We start from the raw sequence: 19,619 nt of genomic DNA on the forward strand, positions 1-19,619 counted from the left end.
ATCTGACCACACAATCAGTGTGATTAGGTGTATTGGAAAATGATTTACAAACCTGGCTTTAGTGGTCTTTACTAATCCTCTGGGGTCAGTCTTAATTTCTAGGAAGAAATGTCATTAGGAGCTTCTTGGGACTTGTCCAAGGTCCCTTACTGAAGCACGGAGTAGTTGAAATGGCCAAGGGTCTATGGAATTGTTGACTAGGTGGTTTATCTATTTGGGGGATGGGGACACAGGGAAGGTCTTTTCATTACTTGGGAAATATGGTCCCTAAAGTTTTGCCTTGGAGCCAAGTTCAGTTCCACCCTTGGTCAGTCCTACTCAACTCTTGAGCCCAGGTTGCTCCAGGGTTTGGTACTGAAAGAGGCTCTGTCTGCACAGAGCTCAGCCATCCCTGTTCTGAAAAGCATGGCTCAGTGCTGCCAAACACTCAAGGAGTCATGCATTAGCTGGCTGGAGAACAATGGTGCTGCTAAGCCAGGCATGGTGCTGCCCCTTGCATTTTGCTCAGCAGGTCAGAACCTTCTGGGCCCTCATCTCTCTCATCCTGCAGAGTCTGGACTCTGGCTGGCCCTTTGTTTGGGTCACAGAAAAATGCTGACCTACAGACACAGACATTTCACTTCGGATGCCTGGCTAGACTGTTGTAGAACTGAAGGGATTGTCTGAATCTGTAATCCAGACTCGCTGTCCCACTGTCCCGGAAGCTGCCTCCTGTCTTCAGCAATGAGGCTGCCCTGCCAGCCATCCTGCCAGGCTTCATGTACCTGCCCAGGATGTGCGGGTAGCCAGGTAGCACGTGTCTTCCTCGTCACATACACAGATTGCCAGCGGCGGCTACAGATGAGCAGAAGCCCCTTATGTTCCCAGCCTCTTATCTGTCTTTGAGTACAGTCCTTGAGTAAGGTCCAGCCAGCCCTGCTTTTCCATTTTAGCCAAGCTCTGCCTCAGGACATACCCAACTTGAACTAAAATGCAGAACAGCATTTTTAGTCATTTATCATACGCAGTTTCCAGTATGTACTAATTTTTTAAATTTAAAATTACACAAATACTGTCAGAATACATTCTCATAAAAGAGTAGAACAGTACAGAAAACACAACAAAATCATCCTTGACAGTTTGGAATTTCTGTTGCACTTTTCCTGGGGCAGCTCCAGAGGATGGTGGAGCTGACAATGTAGTACAGAGGCCTGCCTCGGGCCAGGAGTGGCCTCCTGGCATGTAATTAAAAGCAGAGCAGATCTAGGTGGTGTCTCTCTCTGCAGACTGGTAACCTGCCCCCACCATCTGATCAGGTGTGATGGGGAGGGTGGGGGGTTGCTGGGGTTTTGTTCAAGGCTCTGCTGGGAGATTAAAGACTGCAGACTGTCACCTTCCTCTCTCCTTCTTTCCCTCACTCCTCCCCCACTTCCCTCTCTTTCCAATTCTTAGGTATTTTGTGCTGAAGATTTCTGCAGGGATTGAATATCCTGGTGAGATCAGATGGCCACTAGCCTTCTGCCTCTTCCTGGCTTGGGTAATTGTGTATGCATCCCTGGCTAAAGGAATCAAGACTTCGGGGAAAGTAAGAACCTGGATTTATCTAAGTAAGAGAAAGCTCTGGGACCCCGGGAGAGGTTGTGTCATGGAGCAGGCAAAAGAGCACTGAGAAGGGAGTCGGGAGATATAGGCCCTGATTCTGATTCTGCCCTGGAATAGCTGTGGGGCTGTGGGCCAGTGATGTCCCTCTTATCTGTACAATGGGGATGACAGCACTGTTCTTGCAGGGCTGTTTTGAGGATTAAAGGAGACGAATGCGTACAGAGCTCCTGAGGTATGGTGGGGTGCTGTGATTAGTTTCCTTCCTTTCCTCTCAGGGGCTGCCACTCATTCAGCAGGCAGAGCCTCCCTGGTAGGAATCAGTCCCTCTCCCTAAACTCTAAGAGTTCAGGCTGAGGGTTTTTTGCCTCTCGTTCTGGCTGCTAGGTCAGTTATTGCTTCTTCCAGGAAGCTGGATAAAAATCAAAACTATGAAGTGGATTCCTTCTTTTCACTCCTGACCTCCATGTTCTCGGCCTTTCATGCCCTTCTTCCAACCCCCAACCTAACACACTTCCACCCATGCACCCCTAGCATTGAAGGATAGTCCTGACAGTAAAGTTTTTGGCTCAGCAATCACTTGGCTGGGCCCTTTGGAGGCAGTGGAACTTCCACCCCAAGCTCAGTTTCAAGCCATAGAGGGCAAGGAGCCAGGAATCCTCAGGTCATGCTGGGCATTGTTGTAAGGGTCACGTGAACATTTCCCCATCTTCCTGCAGCCTTAGAACTCCTCTGAAGGGTTAACCAATCACTCTCATGACAACCAATAATATTTAATGACCCTGAGAGGTATTTGTATGTTGAAATTTCAACAACAACAAAAAAACCAAAAAGGTTTTTCAATATGAAAATGAAAACATCGTCAAGGCCCAGAGAATGAAGCTGTAATGATAGACTCTGAGAGCATAGTTTGTGGAGTTGAGATTTGGTCTAGTTATCCAGGGGAGGGCTTATGATGGTCACATTATAGCCAACCAACTTTGGAAGGGCACATGGACATGCTCATGGATGCCTTTTGCCTACAGCTCTTTCTGGTGCTTTCCATGTAATCTAGTGCCACAGGGACTTGAATGGTAGGCTCTGGCAGGTTTGTCAGGGTTACCTGAGGCAAGTGGTACAATTTAAATCACATAATGTGGGGAGAATCAAGCCAGCCAGAGAGAACCAGACTGGGAGAGAGGACACCTGGGTTCCTGTCCTCAGGGACTTCCCGTGGTGTTTGCTGTAAAGGAACGTCTCCACTCAGGCTGTGAAACCTGGCTGAGCTTCTGATTTTCTCTTAGCTTTTATATTTTTGCCAATAAATGAAAAGCAAATTTTCTTGTCTTTGTTATTTCAGGAGTCCTCAGTTTCCTTATCTCTAAAGTGAAGACAATTTGGCTTTCTAATTTTGGCACTATTCTGTCTGAATATTTGGTGGGTGAGCTGGGGGGGGTGGCACTTTTACTTTCTGATCTCAGTTTCTCCTTCTGGAAAATGAGAGGTGGGATTAAGTGAGCCTTGAGGACCCTGCTGACTCTGAGTACTATGAGACTGATCGATTGTTTTACTAAGGCTGCAGAAAGACGGGGAAATGTTCACGTGTCTCTTAGAACAAGGCCCAGTGTAGCACGAGGCTTCCTGGGCTTCTTGCCATCTGTGGCTTGGAACTGAGTTTAGGTGGGAGTTCCATTGTCTCCAAAGGGCCCAGATAAATGATCGCTCAGCAAGACATGCCAAATATTTGCTCAGTCAGAACCCCACTGGTAGGACTGTCACTTATGGCTAGAGATGGAGACAGGGTGACTTCAGCCATGATCTACCTGGCCAGACAGATATCGAGCAGGATAGACTAGAGGGGGTGACTGGCAGGAGAGGTGATAGGTGAGAAGGGTGAGGACAGGAGCCTTCTTGGTGACATGAGGAAGGATGGCCTGGTGGCTCCAGAATCAGGCCAATCTGAGTTCAAATTCTGGCTTTATCACTTCCTAGTTGTGTAACTCTGGACAAGTTTTAGAACGTGTTTCCTAATCTGTAGACTGGGGATAATAGTACGTACCGCATAAGATTGCTATAAGGATAAAGTGAGATAACGCATGGAAAATATCTGGTATATGGTCAGTTCTTAACCAACATTAGCTGTTATCATTTTTATTATTGTGAGTGACTGATGTATTGAGCAGGTACTGTGCCACTTTGACATCTCGAAGGCAGTAGTTTTGTTGGGGAAGTGGGAAGAAAAAGGGAGCTTTGCTGAACAGTCCATGTGCCAGGCACTGTGCTAAATGCTGCGCAGGCCTCGGTTCATTCAATCTTTACAATAATCTTCCAGGTAAGTACATTTACTCCCATTTTATAGATAGAGTAGCTGAGGCTCATCAAGGTAGAGTAAATTGTCCAAAGTCACCCAGCTTTTAAGTGGCAGTGGTGGGATTTGAACCCATGTCTGTCTTGCTTTATAGCCTAGACTCTTTCTACTACATGACATTTTCTCCCAAAGAGGGGCTGTTAGGAATAGACAGGAAATGCAGAATTGTGGAATAATCATTTGCATATAGTGGGGATAAAAGTCTCCCCACTGTGAATCAGGAGCCCTGTACTCCTGCTCAGTCTCTGCTGTCCTTAGTTGTGTGACTTTGGGTAAGTCACAGAATACATCAGGGCCTTATTTCCCTCATTTGCAAAATCAAGGGTTAGAATAAATATTCTCTAAGATTCCATTTAGCTCTATAAGTCTGTGTTTTTTGGGGATGGTGTTACAGCCTGTTCTTTTTGCTGATTTAGAATTTAGTTCTTGGTGCTAGATTTTATAGGCTTTCTGGAATAGGAGGTTTTGAGCAGCCTTGAGGTTTTTTTTTTTTAATTCTACTAACTTCTCTCTCTGCTTCAGTGAGAAAGGTTTCCAATGAGAGATCAATTAACTTTTTTTTAAAAATGAGGAATATCATCAGAAATAATGAATCACAATTTATTATCCTGCCCTGGGCCATGTGGACATTAATCACGGAGCATTATTTAGGAGCCCAAGGCTGCTGCTGCTCATTATGAGGAACTCGTCTGTGATTGAAATTCCAAGAACACTGTCATTTCTATGACAAAGAGATGTCCTCTTTCTCCTGCTGCAATTTAAGTTTGGTTCCTCTTGTATAGGGCTTGAGGAGACAAGAATGGCCAGTTGATTCCTCTGAGACTAAGGCCTCTGAGCAGCTAGAATTCCAGAGACGGGGATGACCAGCAGGCAGTGTGAAGGTCAAATGCAGCCCAGCTGACCTCAGGGGCTGTTCTGCCTGGGAGTTGTGGCAACAAAGCAAAGCTAACCTACTGAGCTAGCACAGGCTGGTGGGGCCTTACCACCTGTTCAGGGCTCCTATTGTGGGGAGGCCTCAAGATATCAGACCAGCAGGTTCAGATCAGTTAGTCATTGTCACTCCTGCCAAGCGTAATTCATTACTGTTTGGATTTAATTCCTCTGATGGCACGTGCTGAAACAGGTGCATCCTGCATCCCCCCTGACACAAGGGAACTGGCTGTGCATAAAGCCTTCATGTACACCTGACTCACATTTGAGGCATCCCCAGGATTTATTAACCAAACTGTGGGCCCTATCTGCAAAGTGACTGTGTCATCTGAACACCTGCGCACCAGGCCAGGACCTGGGTGAGGCCAGCAGGTGAGGCAGCCTAGGGTGTGAAATTTAAGGAAGCACTCAACTCTCAGCTTCCAGCAAGTACAGGGGCAGCACCCGAAAGTGGGAGTCTCCTTAAATTTTGCACCCCAGGAACCTTGCTTGCCTCATCCTAGTTCTGGCCCACCCATACATTTCTGATCATGCAGCCCATAAAATGGCATTAATGGAAAGGATGATTTTGGAATGAGAAAGCTTCAGATTTGGATTTTGGCTCAAACTAGGAGACCTTGAGTGAGACAGTTAATCCCTTGTGAGATGCTTAACGTCAGCCTCAGTTTCCTTCTCTGCAAAACGGGACTAATATACCTCCTGGTCATAGAGGGAGCTCCAAGAATGGTGGTGTCTAAACAGTCTCCAATGATAAGTGGAAATGGTTGTCTCAGCTGGTTAGACTGAGTACCAGTTTGGGAGGTTTCCTCCTGCAGGTGCCTGCTGTCTAGATCATCTCCTCTCCCTTGCCCCTTCCCTCCTTCACCACTTCCCGCAGCCCTAGGTGGTCAGGAATGGAAAGGATACTCATTAGTTGCCCCCCATCTTCCTGTCTTGGTAGGGGTGTGTAACGAGATGGTCAGGGCCATGCTCTGCCCTTGTAGCAGCTCCTCTCTCCAGCCTCACCCGACAGCTGGGACGCCAGCTTGGGCCAGCCTGGGCACAGGGTGGTGATTTTCTCCTGAGCTGTCAGATGTCCTTGGGTTTCATAATGCTTGTGTGTAGAGGGGCTTCAATTTCTCTTCTGACTTTAAGGGGAAGGAGAGAAGCAGGTTTGGCAGAAATAGGAGGGAGCTGGCTGCTGCCCCTTCCCCTCAGTCCCTAGGAATGTAGGAATACAGGTCCTTCAGGACAAGGAGGGAGGACAGGCTGCTGTCCTGTGGGGCAGTGGTGGGAACAATGGAGAGAAAGGGAGGCCGGCTCATCCCTGGGTCTGCAGCCAGAAAGAAGGAGTTTGCCCTGAATAGCTGGGCTGAGAGGCAGAAGTCACTTCCCCATTTCAGTTGAAGACAACTCCGCCTTTTCACTTGCTGAGGCCAGAAGCTTGGGAGCCATCCCCAGCTCTTATCTTTCTCTCACACTACACATTAAGTCTGCCAGGAATTTCTGTTGGCTCTTCTTGAAAATATACCCCGTTCTGACCATTTTTCACCAGCTCCACTGATAGCACCCTGGGGGGAGACATAGCCACCCCTTGCTTGGTTTGCTCCACCAGTGGCCACCTCTCAGCTGTCCCTGCTTCCCCTCACTTCCCTGCAGTATCCTTGCAACATAGCAACCAGGGATGTGGTTCAAATGTTAGATGGTGTGACTGCTCTGCTCACGTCCCTGCCACAGTCCTCCATTTCCCACAGTGTAAAAACCCAAAGTCCTTATAGTGCCAGCTCATAGGAGGCCCTCAATCAATGCTTGCAGAACTTACCTGCATTTAATGACCATCTGTTATAAATCAGGCACTATGCTAGGTGGTATCCATGCATTAGCTCATTTGAACCTCATGATTATTTGTAAGAAAGGTGTTATTATCCCCAGTTTACAGATGCAGAAACTGAGGTTCAGAGAGTTTTATAGCTCGTCCAAGGCCACACAGCTACTTGGTGCCAGAGGCGTGATTTCATTTGAACCTAAATGTGTCTAATTCTAAGATCACGATCTTTTCACCTCAGTGGGCTGCTTTACTTAGGGTGCATGAATAAACAGGGATGGAAGGCTTAAGCTAAAGGAATTCATCTCTAATGGTGGAACTTGGGGCCTCCACTGGGAAATGGAGTAGGAGCTGGGGAAGAGGGATGCATGTAGCCTCCCTCCCTCCCTCCCTCTGTGGTTCTTCAAGGAATTGTCCACTCAGCGGCTGGGTGGGGTGACAGCTCCCCCCAGTCTGGCTGTAGGCTTACTTAGCCTATAGTCTTGGGTCCCCCCCCAGAGGCTTTATTTCTGGCTCTGTCTGACTCACCTTTGGTCCCAGTGCCCTCCTGTGTCCCCAGCCCTGGCAGAGTTTAAGGAGCACTCCTTTGATGTCCTCACCTTCAGGAGCTTGTGTCTGGGTGGCAGGTCCCACTCTTGCCTTGGTTGGTTTTCCTTCTGCATGGACACACTCCGCAGGCCTGCTCATTCCAGCCCCTCTGCCTGCTGGCTTTCCTAGGTGGTGTACTTCACAGCCACGTTCCCGTATGTCGTGCTCGTGATCCTCCTCATCCGAGGAGTCACCCTGCCCGGAGCTGGAGCTGGGATCTGGTACTTCATCACCCCTAAGTGGGAGAAACTCACAGATGCCACGGTGGGCTTCTTATTTCATTTAATATTTATTTATTTACTTTGGTTTTTTTTTTTTTTTTTTTTGGTGGCTGGCCATTTCAGGGATCCAAACCCTTGACCTTGGTGTTATAACACTGTGCTCTCACCAACTGAGCTAACTGGCCAGCCCCTATTATTTCCCTTGTAACAGACCCTGGGGGAACGGCTGTTGGGGGTGGGTCACACTCCGGGATGCCGTTTGGCAGAAGGGGCCAGCCTTTCTCCCCCGGGGATCCCACTGTGTGCTTTTACAAGGTCCTGATGATCTTGGTACATTATACTCTCAGGAAATATTTAATGAGAAGTGGGCAGCTGAGGATTTTCAGATTCCTGGAATAGTTGTCCTATATCTGGGTTGCAGTGGAGGACAAACATGAAGAATGAAATCCCCTTAATAGCTCTGGGCCGCTGCACACTGCTTATTTGTTACTAATTATAGTGTGTCATTAAGTGGAGTTTTGTTGGTTGGAAAATAACAGCACTTAGGTAAACTGCAAGCAATTCTATTTTAAAGGGCTCAGACACGTTTAACTACTTCTTGTTCATCCACACCGGGCCAGAGCACCTTTGAACTCTTTCTTTGCATATTCTATACAGGCACGTCTTACTCTAAAATTCCCAATCCCCAAAACTCCAAATGAGGGTGTGATTGTTGAATGAGAATTGAATTTTCTCACCTTAAAAACAACTCCGCTTTCCTAGACTGTGTTAGGAACACAGAGCTAGGACTGAGTTTGATTACACGTAACAGAACATCTCTACTTAATGGCAGGTGGGATGTGACACTATGAAGTCCATTCTGCTGTGGCACAGAGGTTGCTTGACTAAGATTAGAAGCTACAGAATTTCATATTTTTAGTAGCAGTTGTAGTCTGTAAGAATGTCAATCAGAAAGGATTTTTATTTTGTATCCATGAATATATTTTCCTGTTGTAAATTGTTTTTTGAAGTTGTATCAACCCAAAGAAAGGGCTCTCCCTTTCTGTGTAGCTTTACATGAGAGAAAATATAATAATGAAATGTATGTATAGTCTATTGAGTTCCTCACCTTTGACTAGAGGGAGTTAAAATCTCCCCAGTAATTTACTACCTTTTTGACTTTCAGCACAAGTTAGGTATGTTTCTCATTTATGTTGGTGTCCAAAGACATCTTGTCCCTGACTGCCTTTCCCCTGGGGATATGATGTGGCATTGGGCACGTGGGACTCTACTCCCCTAGAGCCAGTCTCCTTCAGAGACCTTGACTCTTTCTCCTTTTGCCTCCTAGGTGTGGAAAGATGCTGCCACTCAGATTTTCTTCTCTTTATCTGCTGCATGGGGAGGCCTGATCACTCTCTCTTCTTACAACAAATTCCACAACAACTGCTACAGGTATGTGGAGGCACTTCCAGGATCCAGAGGTAGCTGATTGGGTCCAGGATCAGAACAGTGGACTGAGTTATCAGACACTTGCAGCCACATCCTTGCACTTCCCCTGAGGTAGAGCTAGAGATTTGCCTCTGGCCTAGGAGAAATCACCTGCTAAGGCCTAGCCTCTGGCTTCCAGAGGCCCGGACCCTAACTTACACTACTGATGCTGACCTGCGGTGGGTGCTCAGTGGCTGTATATAGGATGGAAGTGAGCCTCTCTGGAGGTCTCTGTGCAGCCAGCTGTGTCCTGTGATAGTCATTTGTGAGCCACCTAGTCCACGACACAATCGTATCATAATCACTTATGAAGTATGGTCATTCAGTCTCTTGACAAGTATTTTTCTACATACCCTACAAGTACACATACAAGTAGTTTTATTATATAATAAAAGCAACATGATAAGTGGAAAGAGCACCTTGTAGTCAGACAGACTTGCATTTATTATGATTTCATCTTGACTAGAACTCCAAAACATGGGCAAGATAGTTCACTTCTCTGAGCCTCCATTTCCTCATCTGTAACGTGCAGATTATAATATTTTGTTGAGGAGTCGAAGATGATGTATGGTACAGTTCTCAGAGCAATATATTATACATAGTAGATACTCAATAAATGGCAGCTGCCATTATTATTATTTTTTAAACAATAATGTATGAGGCATTTTATGAACCAAGAGAGATAGAAAGATTCAAAACATGTCACTGTCCTCAAATAGCTTATGCTCTAGATGAAGAGGTGCAAGATCACTGGTGAGGTTTTAGGTTCAGATTGTCAGTCACACTCACAAGACACAATAGGCTTACTTGATATTAAGAAAGGATATGGAATAGGGACCATGGGGACCACAGGCACCCAGACTCAGCTTCCAGCGTCCCAAGAATTTCACACCACCTGTTTGGGAGTAAAGGATGGTGATGAGAGGTGGTATGAATGCTGGTCACATCAGAACAGGGATGTTCCTTGGCTTAAATGCGTCTGGTCATCTGGAGAGCTGCAGCCCAGCTCCCGTTTTTAGGGCTGCTGCAACTCTCCATTCTAGCTTGAGCATGAAGCAATCCCAGCAGCCAGATGTAGCAAGCTCAGGGCCCAACCTAGATCAACAGTTAGTCTACAGCAGCCACTACAAGAATCCATTCATTAACTTGACATTGCAAGAACTTTGAGTAAGGGTCAAACTTCCCTGAAGCATCCCTGAAGCTAGAAGAGAAGATTACAGTGAAGCTGTGGCCTGGGATGTTTGGGACGGCCTCACAGAGTGAGATTTATACTGGGTCAAATTCCAGCAGTTGCAAGGGAGAAAGGAGTGTGTTTTAGATGGCAGAAACAGCCTGAAGTGGGACTGCATAGGAATGAGTGTGGTGGGGTGTGTAGAGGGAGCAGGTAAATGAAATTGGAGCAGACAGTGTGTGCACGTGGGGTAGAAACAGATGGGCCTGAGCATCCGCTGAGCCCACATTGGAGAGAGCCTCTGTGTCATTTGCAGGGGCTGCCACAACAAACACCACAGACCGGGTGGCTTAAACAACAGAAATTTATTGTCTCACAGTTCTGGAGGCTGGAAGTCCAAGATCAAGGTCTTGGCAGGGTTGGTTTCTTCTGAGGCATCTCTCCTTGGCTTGTAGATGGTCGTCTTCTCCCTGTGTCTTCACATGGTCTCCATCTTTGCGTGTATCTATGTCATAATTTCCTTTTTTTTTTTTTTATAAGGACATCAGTGATACTGGATTAGGGCCCAAACTAATGACCTTATTTTAACTCAGTTACCACTTTTACCACTTTAAAGGCCCTATCTCCAAATATAGTCTAAATCTGAGGTATTAGGGATTAGGACTTCAATATATGAATTTTGATGGGAGACACAATTTAGCCCACAATAGCGTCGCATGCTAGACTAAGGCATTTGAACTTCTTTGGTCACAACTGCCTTTTAACCTGTTGACCTGAATCAGTCTGAACACCATTGAAGGGTGAAGCATTGCCACGTGCTTTATTAGAAATGAGGCTGTGTTGTGTGCAGAAAGGACCCCAGCTAAGAGCTAGAAAGTCTGCATTCAAATCCTGATGTACTGTTAATTAGCTCATTACCTTCCCCTGGGCCTCAGTTTCCTCATCAGTGAACTAAGGGATCCACAAAATGGATCATTTACTGTGTACCTGCTCTGTGCCAGGCTGTGTGCAGTGCAGGAATCGTCATGTTCTGTCCTCATGCACCCTGTGAGGGAGGTAGGTTCATTACCACCACTTTAAGTCAGAGTGGAAAGGAAGTAACTTGCTCAGGGTCTTACTGCTAACAGGAGGGAGAACCAGGATTTCAGTGTAGCCCTGGGCTCCATCTAGCTGTGACCTTGCATTTGAGTATAGGGTGGCTTATATGCAGGCTTGGAAACTCTGGCCATCCTGCCAGCAGAGGGCTCTGGGATGAAGGCAGAGATGCTGGGCTCTCTCCTCTCTCCTCCCCCCTTGCCCTTCTCAGCCCTGTGTGCCCCAATCCCAGGCTGCCCTCTTACCTTGTTGGTATTTTACTCTCCCACTGCCTTCTCTTTCCTCACACATGGTTCCTGTCCTGGAGACTGCCAAAGCCCCATCCCCTCAATTTCTGCTTTGATGGATAGATATGCCCCTGCCTCTGGGATGATGTCTTAGCCTGTCATGCTGCTATAACAAAATACCTTTGACTAGGTAATTTATAAACAACAGTAATTTATTGCTCACAGTTCTGGAGGCTGGGAAGTTCAAGATCAAGGTGCCAGCAGATTTAATGTCTGATGAGGGCTCAATGTCTGCTTCAAAGATGGCACCTTGTTGCTGTGTCCTCACATGTCAGAAGAGACAAACTTGCTCCCTCCAGCCTCTTTTCTGAGGGCACTATTCCCATTCATGAGGGCTGAGCCCTCATCCCTTAATCACTTCCTCAAAGCCCCTCTTAGTACTATCATATTGGGGATTAAGTTTGAACATATGAATTTTTGGGGGGGATGCGAACATTCAGACCATAGTAGATAAGCTGAGACCCAGTTCTACAGCATGTGGAGCCAGAGCTTTGTCACAGTGCCCTGTGACAGGGCATTTAGGGGAGACCTTTTTGAGCCTGTTGGTGCTTTGTAAATCAGCCCAAGGGAGTCTGTGGTTAGGACTGCTTGTTTCTTTCCTTCAGTGGATACATGTTTAGAAATGGACACATCCATGCATGCACACGTGTACACATGTGCACACAAACACACGGACACACATTTGTGTGTTCTTCTCCTCGTTCCTTCTCACCCAGGAAGCACCCCTAATGGCAAACTCTGTTGTTTTCCTTCCAGGGACACTCTAATTGTAACCTGCACCAACAGTGCCACGAGCATCTTTGCTGGCTTCGTCATCTTCTCTGTTATTGGCTTCATGGCCAATGAACGCAAAGTCAACATTGAGAACGTGGCGGACCAAGGTACAGGGCAATTGTCACCTTGCTGTTGCAGGGCAGGTTCCAGGCTCACCTCACAAGCTCCTAATTTATGCTATGCTGGGAAGTTGGCCTTCTGGAACAGGATGGAGGGCAGGGGAGCCCACGTCCTCCTTTACAGAGGGACTAAGACATGCTTGGGTAGGAAGATCACGGCGGGGTAAGAGCTGGCTGGTCTCTAATCAGAGGAATTGCTTTAAAAGCCCCCTTTTCCTCTTCCCTCTCCTCTCCAGCCTGAATAAGTAAGGCCTATACCTGTTATACCTGTTCGGTACAGTGAAGGATTCATCAGACATTAGGCAAACCGTTGCCCCTGGAGCTGATACTGGCACAGGCAGCCGCAGGATGACATTCCTCACAGAGGGCCTCGTAGAAACTGAGCACTAACACTTAATAAAAGCACTGACTTCAGAGGAGCCTTTTCCTTACAAAGCATTTTCCTGATCGTTGTTAGGTCAAATGTGTTCTCAGGGCCTTTTGCTTAGTTAGCAATGCAGAAGTGCAATTTTTTCTCCAGTGGGTAGAAAGGTTGAATGGTGGTGGGTGGGTGGAAGGGTATGTGGAATAACTGTTTACTCTCTACCCAAGTGATCCTTACATTAATGGCTAACATTTGTATGGTACTTACGAGTTTACAAAGAACTTTCATTTTTTATTCTATTTAATCCATATTTCCAGGACAGCATTTTGCAGAGAGACTGTTTAAGATTTTTATTTAACTCTTTGTTTCCACCCAGCCTAGTTCTACTAAGGGTTTGGATATTTACTAGGTTTTGTTGATTGAGGGACTTCATTGTGGTTATTGCTTATTGTTATGATCTCATTCCCTAATCAGATATTATGGGATGCCTGGGTGTGTTGGTACTGCCAGGTGCTGTGGGCATGACTGTGGGCCCTAGACAATACAGAGGTATACCCATGAGAGGCTCTTCAAGGAGCTCACTGTGATTTTCAGATAGTAGCTCAGGTGCAGTGGGAGAACTAAGCCCTAGAAAGGTCACCTTTTTGGTGGGCTGCTAGATCTCTTCTGGCTCCCCAAGGATAATTAGTTACTGCTTCAGCTCATGTTGATAGTGCACCAGGCACCTCAAACAGTTGAAGAGCCAGCATGTTCGGGGTGTAATTATCTCTCCCTGGAGAGAGTGTGAAACCCCGAGGGATGTTTGGTTCTGCAGCAGTGCACTAAATTAGAGGGACCAAGGGAGCTGAGCAAATGCCCCTCCCTGGGTGAAAATTCTGGAACTCCATGGGAGCAGGGAGGGAAAGAGAGAGAGTGAGAAAGCTTCATCCTCAGGGGTACCTGAGCCACCCCCAGTTGTCCTGTAACCTCATTTCCTCCCAGCAGAGATGCTGGAGCTGATAGATTCTGCCCCACTTTCTAGCAGGTCTGAGGCGTTTTGCTACTTTCTGTGACATTACTGAGCTCATTGGGAACCAACGACTGCGCTGCCAGTGGTAGTGATTCCTGAGACATGTGCCACATTAGTTAACTGTTCTGAGCTCTTTTCTGTCCTGGGAAAGGGATCTGGGGGGAGGTGTTGCTAAAACTCAAGTAGAATTTTGTTTATCCTGTATGTAAAAAGTAGCAGACAACTGCCTGTTTCTCCCTCTGAAATTTCCTTTTTCCAGTATTTTTTCACTTCCTCTGATTTTAACAGGAAGAACATGTCTAACAGATTCTAACCTGTTGTGTTAGCACTTGGTCTCCAGCACAGGGGCAGTGGGCCTCATTCTGTACACGGGAAGGAGCAGTGGTCCATGAGAACTTTTCCCAGACCCCTGAGGGAAGTTATTCCTGCTCATCTGAACTGGAATGTATTCTTATATATGCTCTACAGGCTTGTCTTACTTCTCCCAGTATAGTGGAGGCTCTGCAGAATACAGGGTAGAGATTTGGGGTCAGGCCTGCATTAAATCCTAACCCCATGCCCTCCCAGTTGGGCAACATTGGCATATAGACATTGAGTACATTTTTGCTGGCTCACCATTGGTAACTAAGTTTTGGTCTTTAGTCAAAAACAGATTCTCCTCAATGACCCAACACTATTCTATTTAGTTTACCACTCCCTTCTAAGAGAACCATCTCTGTCAAAATTATCACCCCAAATCTCAGGTATTTCAGAATTTTGAGGGGCTGTGGATGGGACTGAGGATGAAACCATGCTATCCTGTGCTTGTACAATAGGCATAGGGAAGGGAGCATGTTCTTCTCAGGGATCTACTCCAGAAAAGCAGCTTACAGGGAAGTTGCCTTCCAGAGCCCTCTCCTATCCATCTGCATTGCTACCTATGAAGCAAAGATGTTTATCCAACAGCAGAAAAGTACAAACATGCATATTTTATTTAGAGTTCCCGGGTATACATTGGTAACTCCCAGTTAACCACACTGCTAGGAAGTGCTGCCTTGGTTCTTTTGCCCCCTAACAGTTCAGAGACCCTGCTGATCAAAGTGACTGATCTTTCAGTCTCAAACAGGACTGACATCCCACCCCCATCCAACCATCCATCCATCACCTGGATCCCAGCCTTTCCACCCAAGGGCAAAGGAATTCAGGTGGTGTGTCCTCAGAGAACTCATTCTACTGTAATAGGTGTCCCAGCTGAGTGGCCATCTAAGCTGTGCTGCAGTCCTGATGTGTTGCAGTGACCAGAGCTAAGTGTTCAGTGGTACTTTAGGATAAAGGTGGCTCTCGCTGTAGCATTTCTGGGGAATCTGTCCAAGTTGCCGATCTGCAGAGCCCCTGTGATTCTCTCTCGGGGAGATTAATAATGGTCTATGCTTTCTACGTCCTTGCTATTTTCAGGCATTGTCTAAGCCCCTTACTTATTGTGACTCAATTCTCGCAGAAACTCTATGAGGGAGGTGCTATTATGGTCTTCAGTGCATGGATAAGGAAACTAAAGTTTGTCCAGAGAGAGCAAATGACTGACCTAAGGTCCCGTGGCTAGTAAGAGGCATGGCCTGTTTTCTACTCCATGGGGAATGGAGCCTGAACTTCAGCAACTGGGCTATACTGCCTCCCAGAGGGAGAGAAGAAAGACAGGGATTGGCCTCCATCAGACAGGCTATATACTGCTTTGAATATTCACTAGAGGACTCCACTCCCCAGCCACCTTGGACAAGTGGAGTTTGCTGTAATGTAGCTTGAAAATATGCCTTCATCTGGGTACTTTAGGGAAGCAGCTGAAATTGAAGCAGCCTGAATATTTTGAAATCACTCCTCCATTCCTAAAGCAGTATAGCCCAAAGGGCTGTTAAAGCAAGCAGTTAAGGTCCTCTGGTAGTGGCCATCAAGACCTTCTTGTTGGTGTTATGGGTCTGACTGTTGCCACAGCACTGAACTGGCTTCCTGGTTGTTCTGCATTTGAGACCTATTTTGAACTGTAGTTTAATGCAGAGTTTTCTTTTATGGTTCACATCGGGAGCCTTCAGATGCTGGCTATACAGTCTGTTCAATAAATGCATAAAGTGAGGGTATGTTAGGCATGTGCGGCTTTATACTTTAAATGCCCCAAGGCCTTAAGCAACATTAGGAACTAAAAACCTGAATAAATTCCAGTTTTTAAAAGTGCTGTTATGCTTGAGTTATAAAAACTCCAGGTGCTGCAATTTCTGGTTTCCAGACGTGCGCTGGCTGTGGATTACCCGGTGCCCACATTCACTCGTCTCTGCCCATCATCATTTGTTTTTCTCCTTACAAGGAAATTCACAACTGCCATGTCTTTAGCTGTGTTTGGTTGTAGTAATCTTCCCAGTGAGGACATGCAGTGGGTAGGAATGACTGTCAGGGCTTCAGGAGAGCAGAGAAAACTGCTGAGACATCCCCTACCAAGACTACATGCAGTATTCCTGGGAGAACCTGAATCAGAACTGCCAACTTCCAAGTTCATTACAGTCTACTCATAATAAAAGTTAATATTCTGTGAGTGCTGATGATGCGTGAGGCACTGGGCTCAGTGTTTTACCAGTTTTTTCTCATTTGTTTCTTATAACCACCTTGTGAGGTGCTATCATTATCCCCATTTGACAGATGGGCAAAATTGGGGCTTATCGAACTTAAATAACTTGTCTAGGGTTGCACAGCTGGTGAATCATGGAATCTGAATTTGGACCATATCTGTCTTAACCCTTGCACTATGCATCACTGCTCCTGTCCCCCAACTAATCACCTGTGGACTGATGAAGCCTCATCTTTACCAAGTAGGACAAAATCCTAAAACTGTTGGATTCTTGCTTTATGCGAATGGCTTCTCCTGGAGGACTGACAAAGAGAAAAAGTAGTTAAAGGGGGAAGTAATGCTATTCTGGTCATGTTCTGATCTTTAGAGCAGGGATTCTCAACCTCAGCACTACTGACATTTGGGTTGGGATAATTCTTTGTTGGTAGGAGGCTGTTCTGCGCTCTGTAGGATGTTTAGCAGTGTCCCTGGCCTCTACCCACCAGATGCCAGTAATCATCCCACCGCTAACCCATTTATGATGATAAAAAATGTCTCCAATCATTATCAGATATTCCCTGGGGGGCAAAAATCAACCCTGGTTGAGATCCACCACTCAGGAAGGTATTTATTATATGCTCCCTCAACTTATCCAGTACACAAAAGGTGTTTATCGTGTTATTTGCATAGGGCACAGCCTGGCCTTGGAGTTGAGTTGAATTGGTGGCTCTGGCCTCTGCTTTGATTATTTTCGAGCCTCTCCTCTGAGTCCCCCTAGGTGTGGACAAATTCCTCTGGTCCTTCCCTTCAAGGAGCTCAATGTCTCTAATTGGGAAAATGGATGGACATGAGTAAAAAAATAACCAACAGAGGAAGCAGCCTATAATAAGCAATGATTCAGGATCTCAGTGGGGAGCGGGCCTGTGGGCTCTGAGATGGGGGCAATCGCTTGTCTTATTCCTCCCAGGACCGGGCATCGCATTCGTGGTTTACCCCGAGGCCTTAACCAGGCTGCCGCTCTCTCCATTCTGGGCCATCATCTTTTTCCTGATGCTCCTTACTCTTGGACTTGACACTATGGTGAGCCCCTTTCCCATGGACCCTTGTCCTGGGGTCCTTCTGAAGACCCCCTCTCCTGGGTCCTGGGTCCAGAGGGTGGGCTTAGGGGTGCCCGAGCATCTTCCCTGGAGGATGGAGGGATAGTGAGGCACCGGTCTCTGGCTCAGGATAGCCTCGTATTTGTGGGTGTTCAGGCGATGGTGCAGAGGAGCCATTCTGTCTCCCTCTATTCCTCTCTGTTCTCCATGCCAAGTGTTAGCCTGCATACTTCATGCCTTGGCAGCATTTTGTCAAAGCAGATTCTGTGGGGCTGGATAAAGGAGAATAATATGAAGTCAATTTTAGGTAAATTGCTGTGGGGCTGAGTCTACTACAAATCATGCTGAAAGGTGCTCAGAGTTTAGTTGTTGGGTGCAAAGAGGGTTTTTCCTCCAGTAGAAGATCAAATGCAGGGTAAACAGGAGGAGAGGAATTTATATCTCATGAATACAAAGAAAAGCTTAAAATGTCCTGATGGGTGGATATCAGTGCAGCCTCTGGGGACTGGAAGCACAGTTTCTAAAGCTCACATCCTGCTTGGGTTCTCCTTGCTGGCCTTGCGGGTTGGACCATAACAAGGCTTTTCAGATCCCTCAAGGGAATGCTGTCCTAAAAACTGAACCTAGTACAAATAAATCTTTACTGAGTGGGACACACAAAAGACTTTTTGGAAGCTTTTGGAGGGACAATTTGACTCAGATGCCCGTCTTTTGACCATTTCAGTTTGCCACCATCGAGACCATAGTTACCTCCATCTCGGATGAGTTCCCCAAGTACCTGCGCACACACAAGCCAGTCTTCACTCTGGGCTGCTGCGTTTGTTTCTTCATCATGGGCTTTCCTATGATCACTCAGGTAAGCAGCCTGCTGGGCACAGGTTTGGGGTGGGGGCAGGTGTGTGTGAGGCTGATGGCTATCTATCCTTTTACATTAGCTCTCAGATCTTGTAACCGTAGCCAAGTCACTGCCATTTCCATGTAGATGGTACCAGTGCACTAGGGATTCTGAGTGCAGAGAGAAATATGTCATCTTGGCTAATAGGGATGCTTCTAGCATCTTCATAATTGAGATGTAACCTCCTTGAGCCAACAAGGCAGGTGTGTCCTACTTTAAGAAAGCAGAATACATGAAAATCCAAATTTACCAACCAGATAAATTTCCAGGTGATTATTCATCATATATAAGAGTCCACAACAACTTGATTTTCTTCTAGTCTTGAATACGTTGATAAGTTGAATGTTAGCTCACCCAGTGTATTATAGTGCTGTCTTTGTGACCTTGAGCAAGTCACTACTCTGTGCCTTAGTTTCTTCATCTATAAAATGATGTAGTGAGATGGTCTCTAAGCCTCATCTACTGTAGGAAGACTTAAAGAGTGAGGCAGAGATACATGAGGATGTGTGGAGATTGCCAGTGATACCTAAAGGTCATGTGAAGGTCAGTCAAATGCAGTCACTTGGGTGGAAATGATCATAGATGGCTTAAGGTAAAAACGAAGCAATGTGGCTGCTTTCACGTATACAACTTCAGATGTTGACCTTTGTCTCTGAAGAATAGTATGTCAAATCTCCTTTCTGCGCTTGTCCTATTGATTAGCTCAGAGACTGTCAAGGGATTGCTTTGCTAACATGGCAAGGCCTCTGGTTTACATACTGGACCAGGTTTAGGTTACTGCTGTTGAGAGAGGAGGGGGTCCTCCGACGCTTGTTTGCACCTGACCCTCCTCTGGATGGAGAGGCTTGGCTGTTAGACGTGGAAAGAGAGAGCCGAGCTCCAGGGCCCATTTGATGTCGGTTGTCTCTCTCTCCTGTTAGGGTGGAATTTACATGTTTCAACTTGTGGACACGTATGCTGCCTCCTATGCCCTCGTCATCATTGCCATTTTTGAGCTCATGGGGATCTCCTATGTGTACGGTAAGGGCATCACCATTCCTGCTGTGGAGTAGAGCTTTAGTGTGGGTAAGGCATTCACAGCAAGCAGTTTTCCATATTTAACGAGATAGTGAAAGGATTTAATTGCAGCTATTTTGGGAACATAAGAGAGCTGTACCTTTATTCCCAGGCTTTCCTCAGAAACACTGCGATCATCTTTAGTACAGAAACTAAAGGTGGCTGATGGCGGAACAGAAATCTCTGTACCAGAAGCCCCTAGGACTTGGACGCCCCTTTGGGTATGGTTTGGCATGCAAACAGTTAAT

At 46.5% G+C, this 19,619-nt stretch overlaps 1 protein-coding gene across 1 annotated transcript in view; it reads left to right on the forward strand.

Moving 5' to 3' along the window:
* Positions 1-19,619, forward strand: part of SLC6A5 (solute carrier family 6 member 5) — a 48,818-nt gene that overhangs the window by 16,455 nt on the left and 12,744 nt on the right. The window contains exons 7-13 of the mRNA XM_063094977.1: positions 1,432-1,564; positions 7,377-7,511; positions 8,796-8,899; positions 12,245-12,369; positions 17,291-17,403; positions 18,145-18,276; positions 19,236-19,335. Of these exons, the coding sequence (XP_062951047.1) occupies positions 1,432-1,564; positions 7,377-7,511; positions 8,796-8,899; positions 12,245-12,369; positions 17,291-17,403; positions 18,145-18,276; positions 19,236-19,335 (842 nt within the window). The remainder of the gene's footprint in view (positions 1-1,431; positions 1,565-7,376; positions 7,512-8,795; positions 8,900-12,244; positions 12,370-17,290; positions 17,404-18,144; positions 18,277-19,235; positions 19,336-19,619) is intronic.

Source organism: Cynocephalus volans, chromosome 4 (assembly GCF_027409185.1).
Source record: "Cynocephalus volans isolate mCynVol1 chromosome 4, mCynVol1.pri, whole genome shotgun sequence".
Classification (NCBI taxonomy): Eukaryota; Metazoa; Chordata; class Mammalia; order Dermoptera; family Cynocephalidae; genus Cynocephalus; species Cynocephalus volans.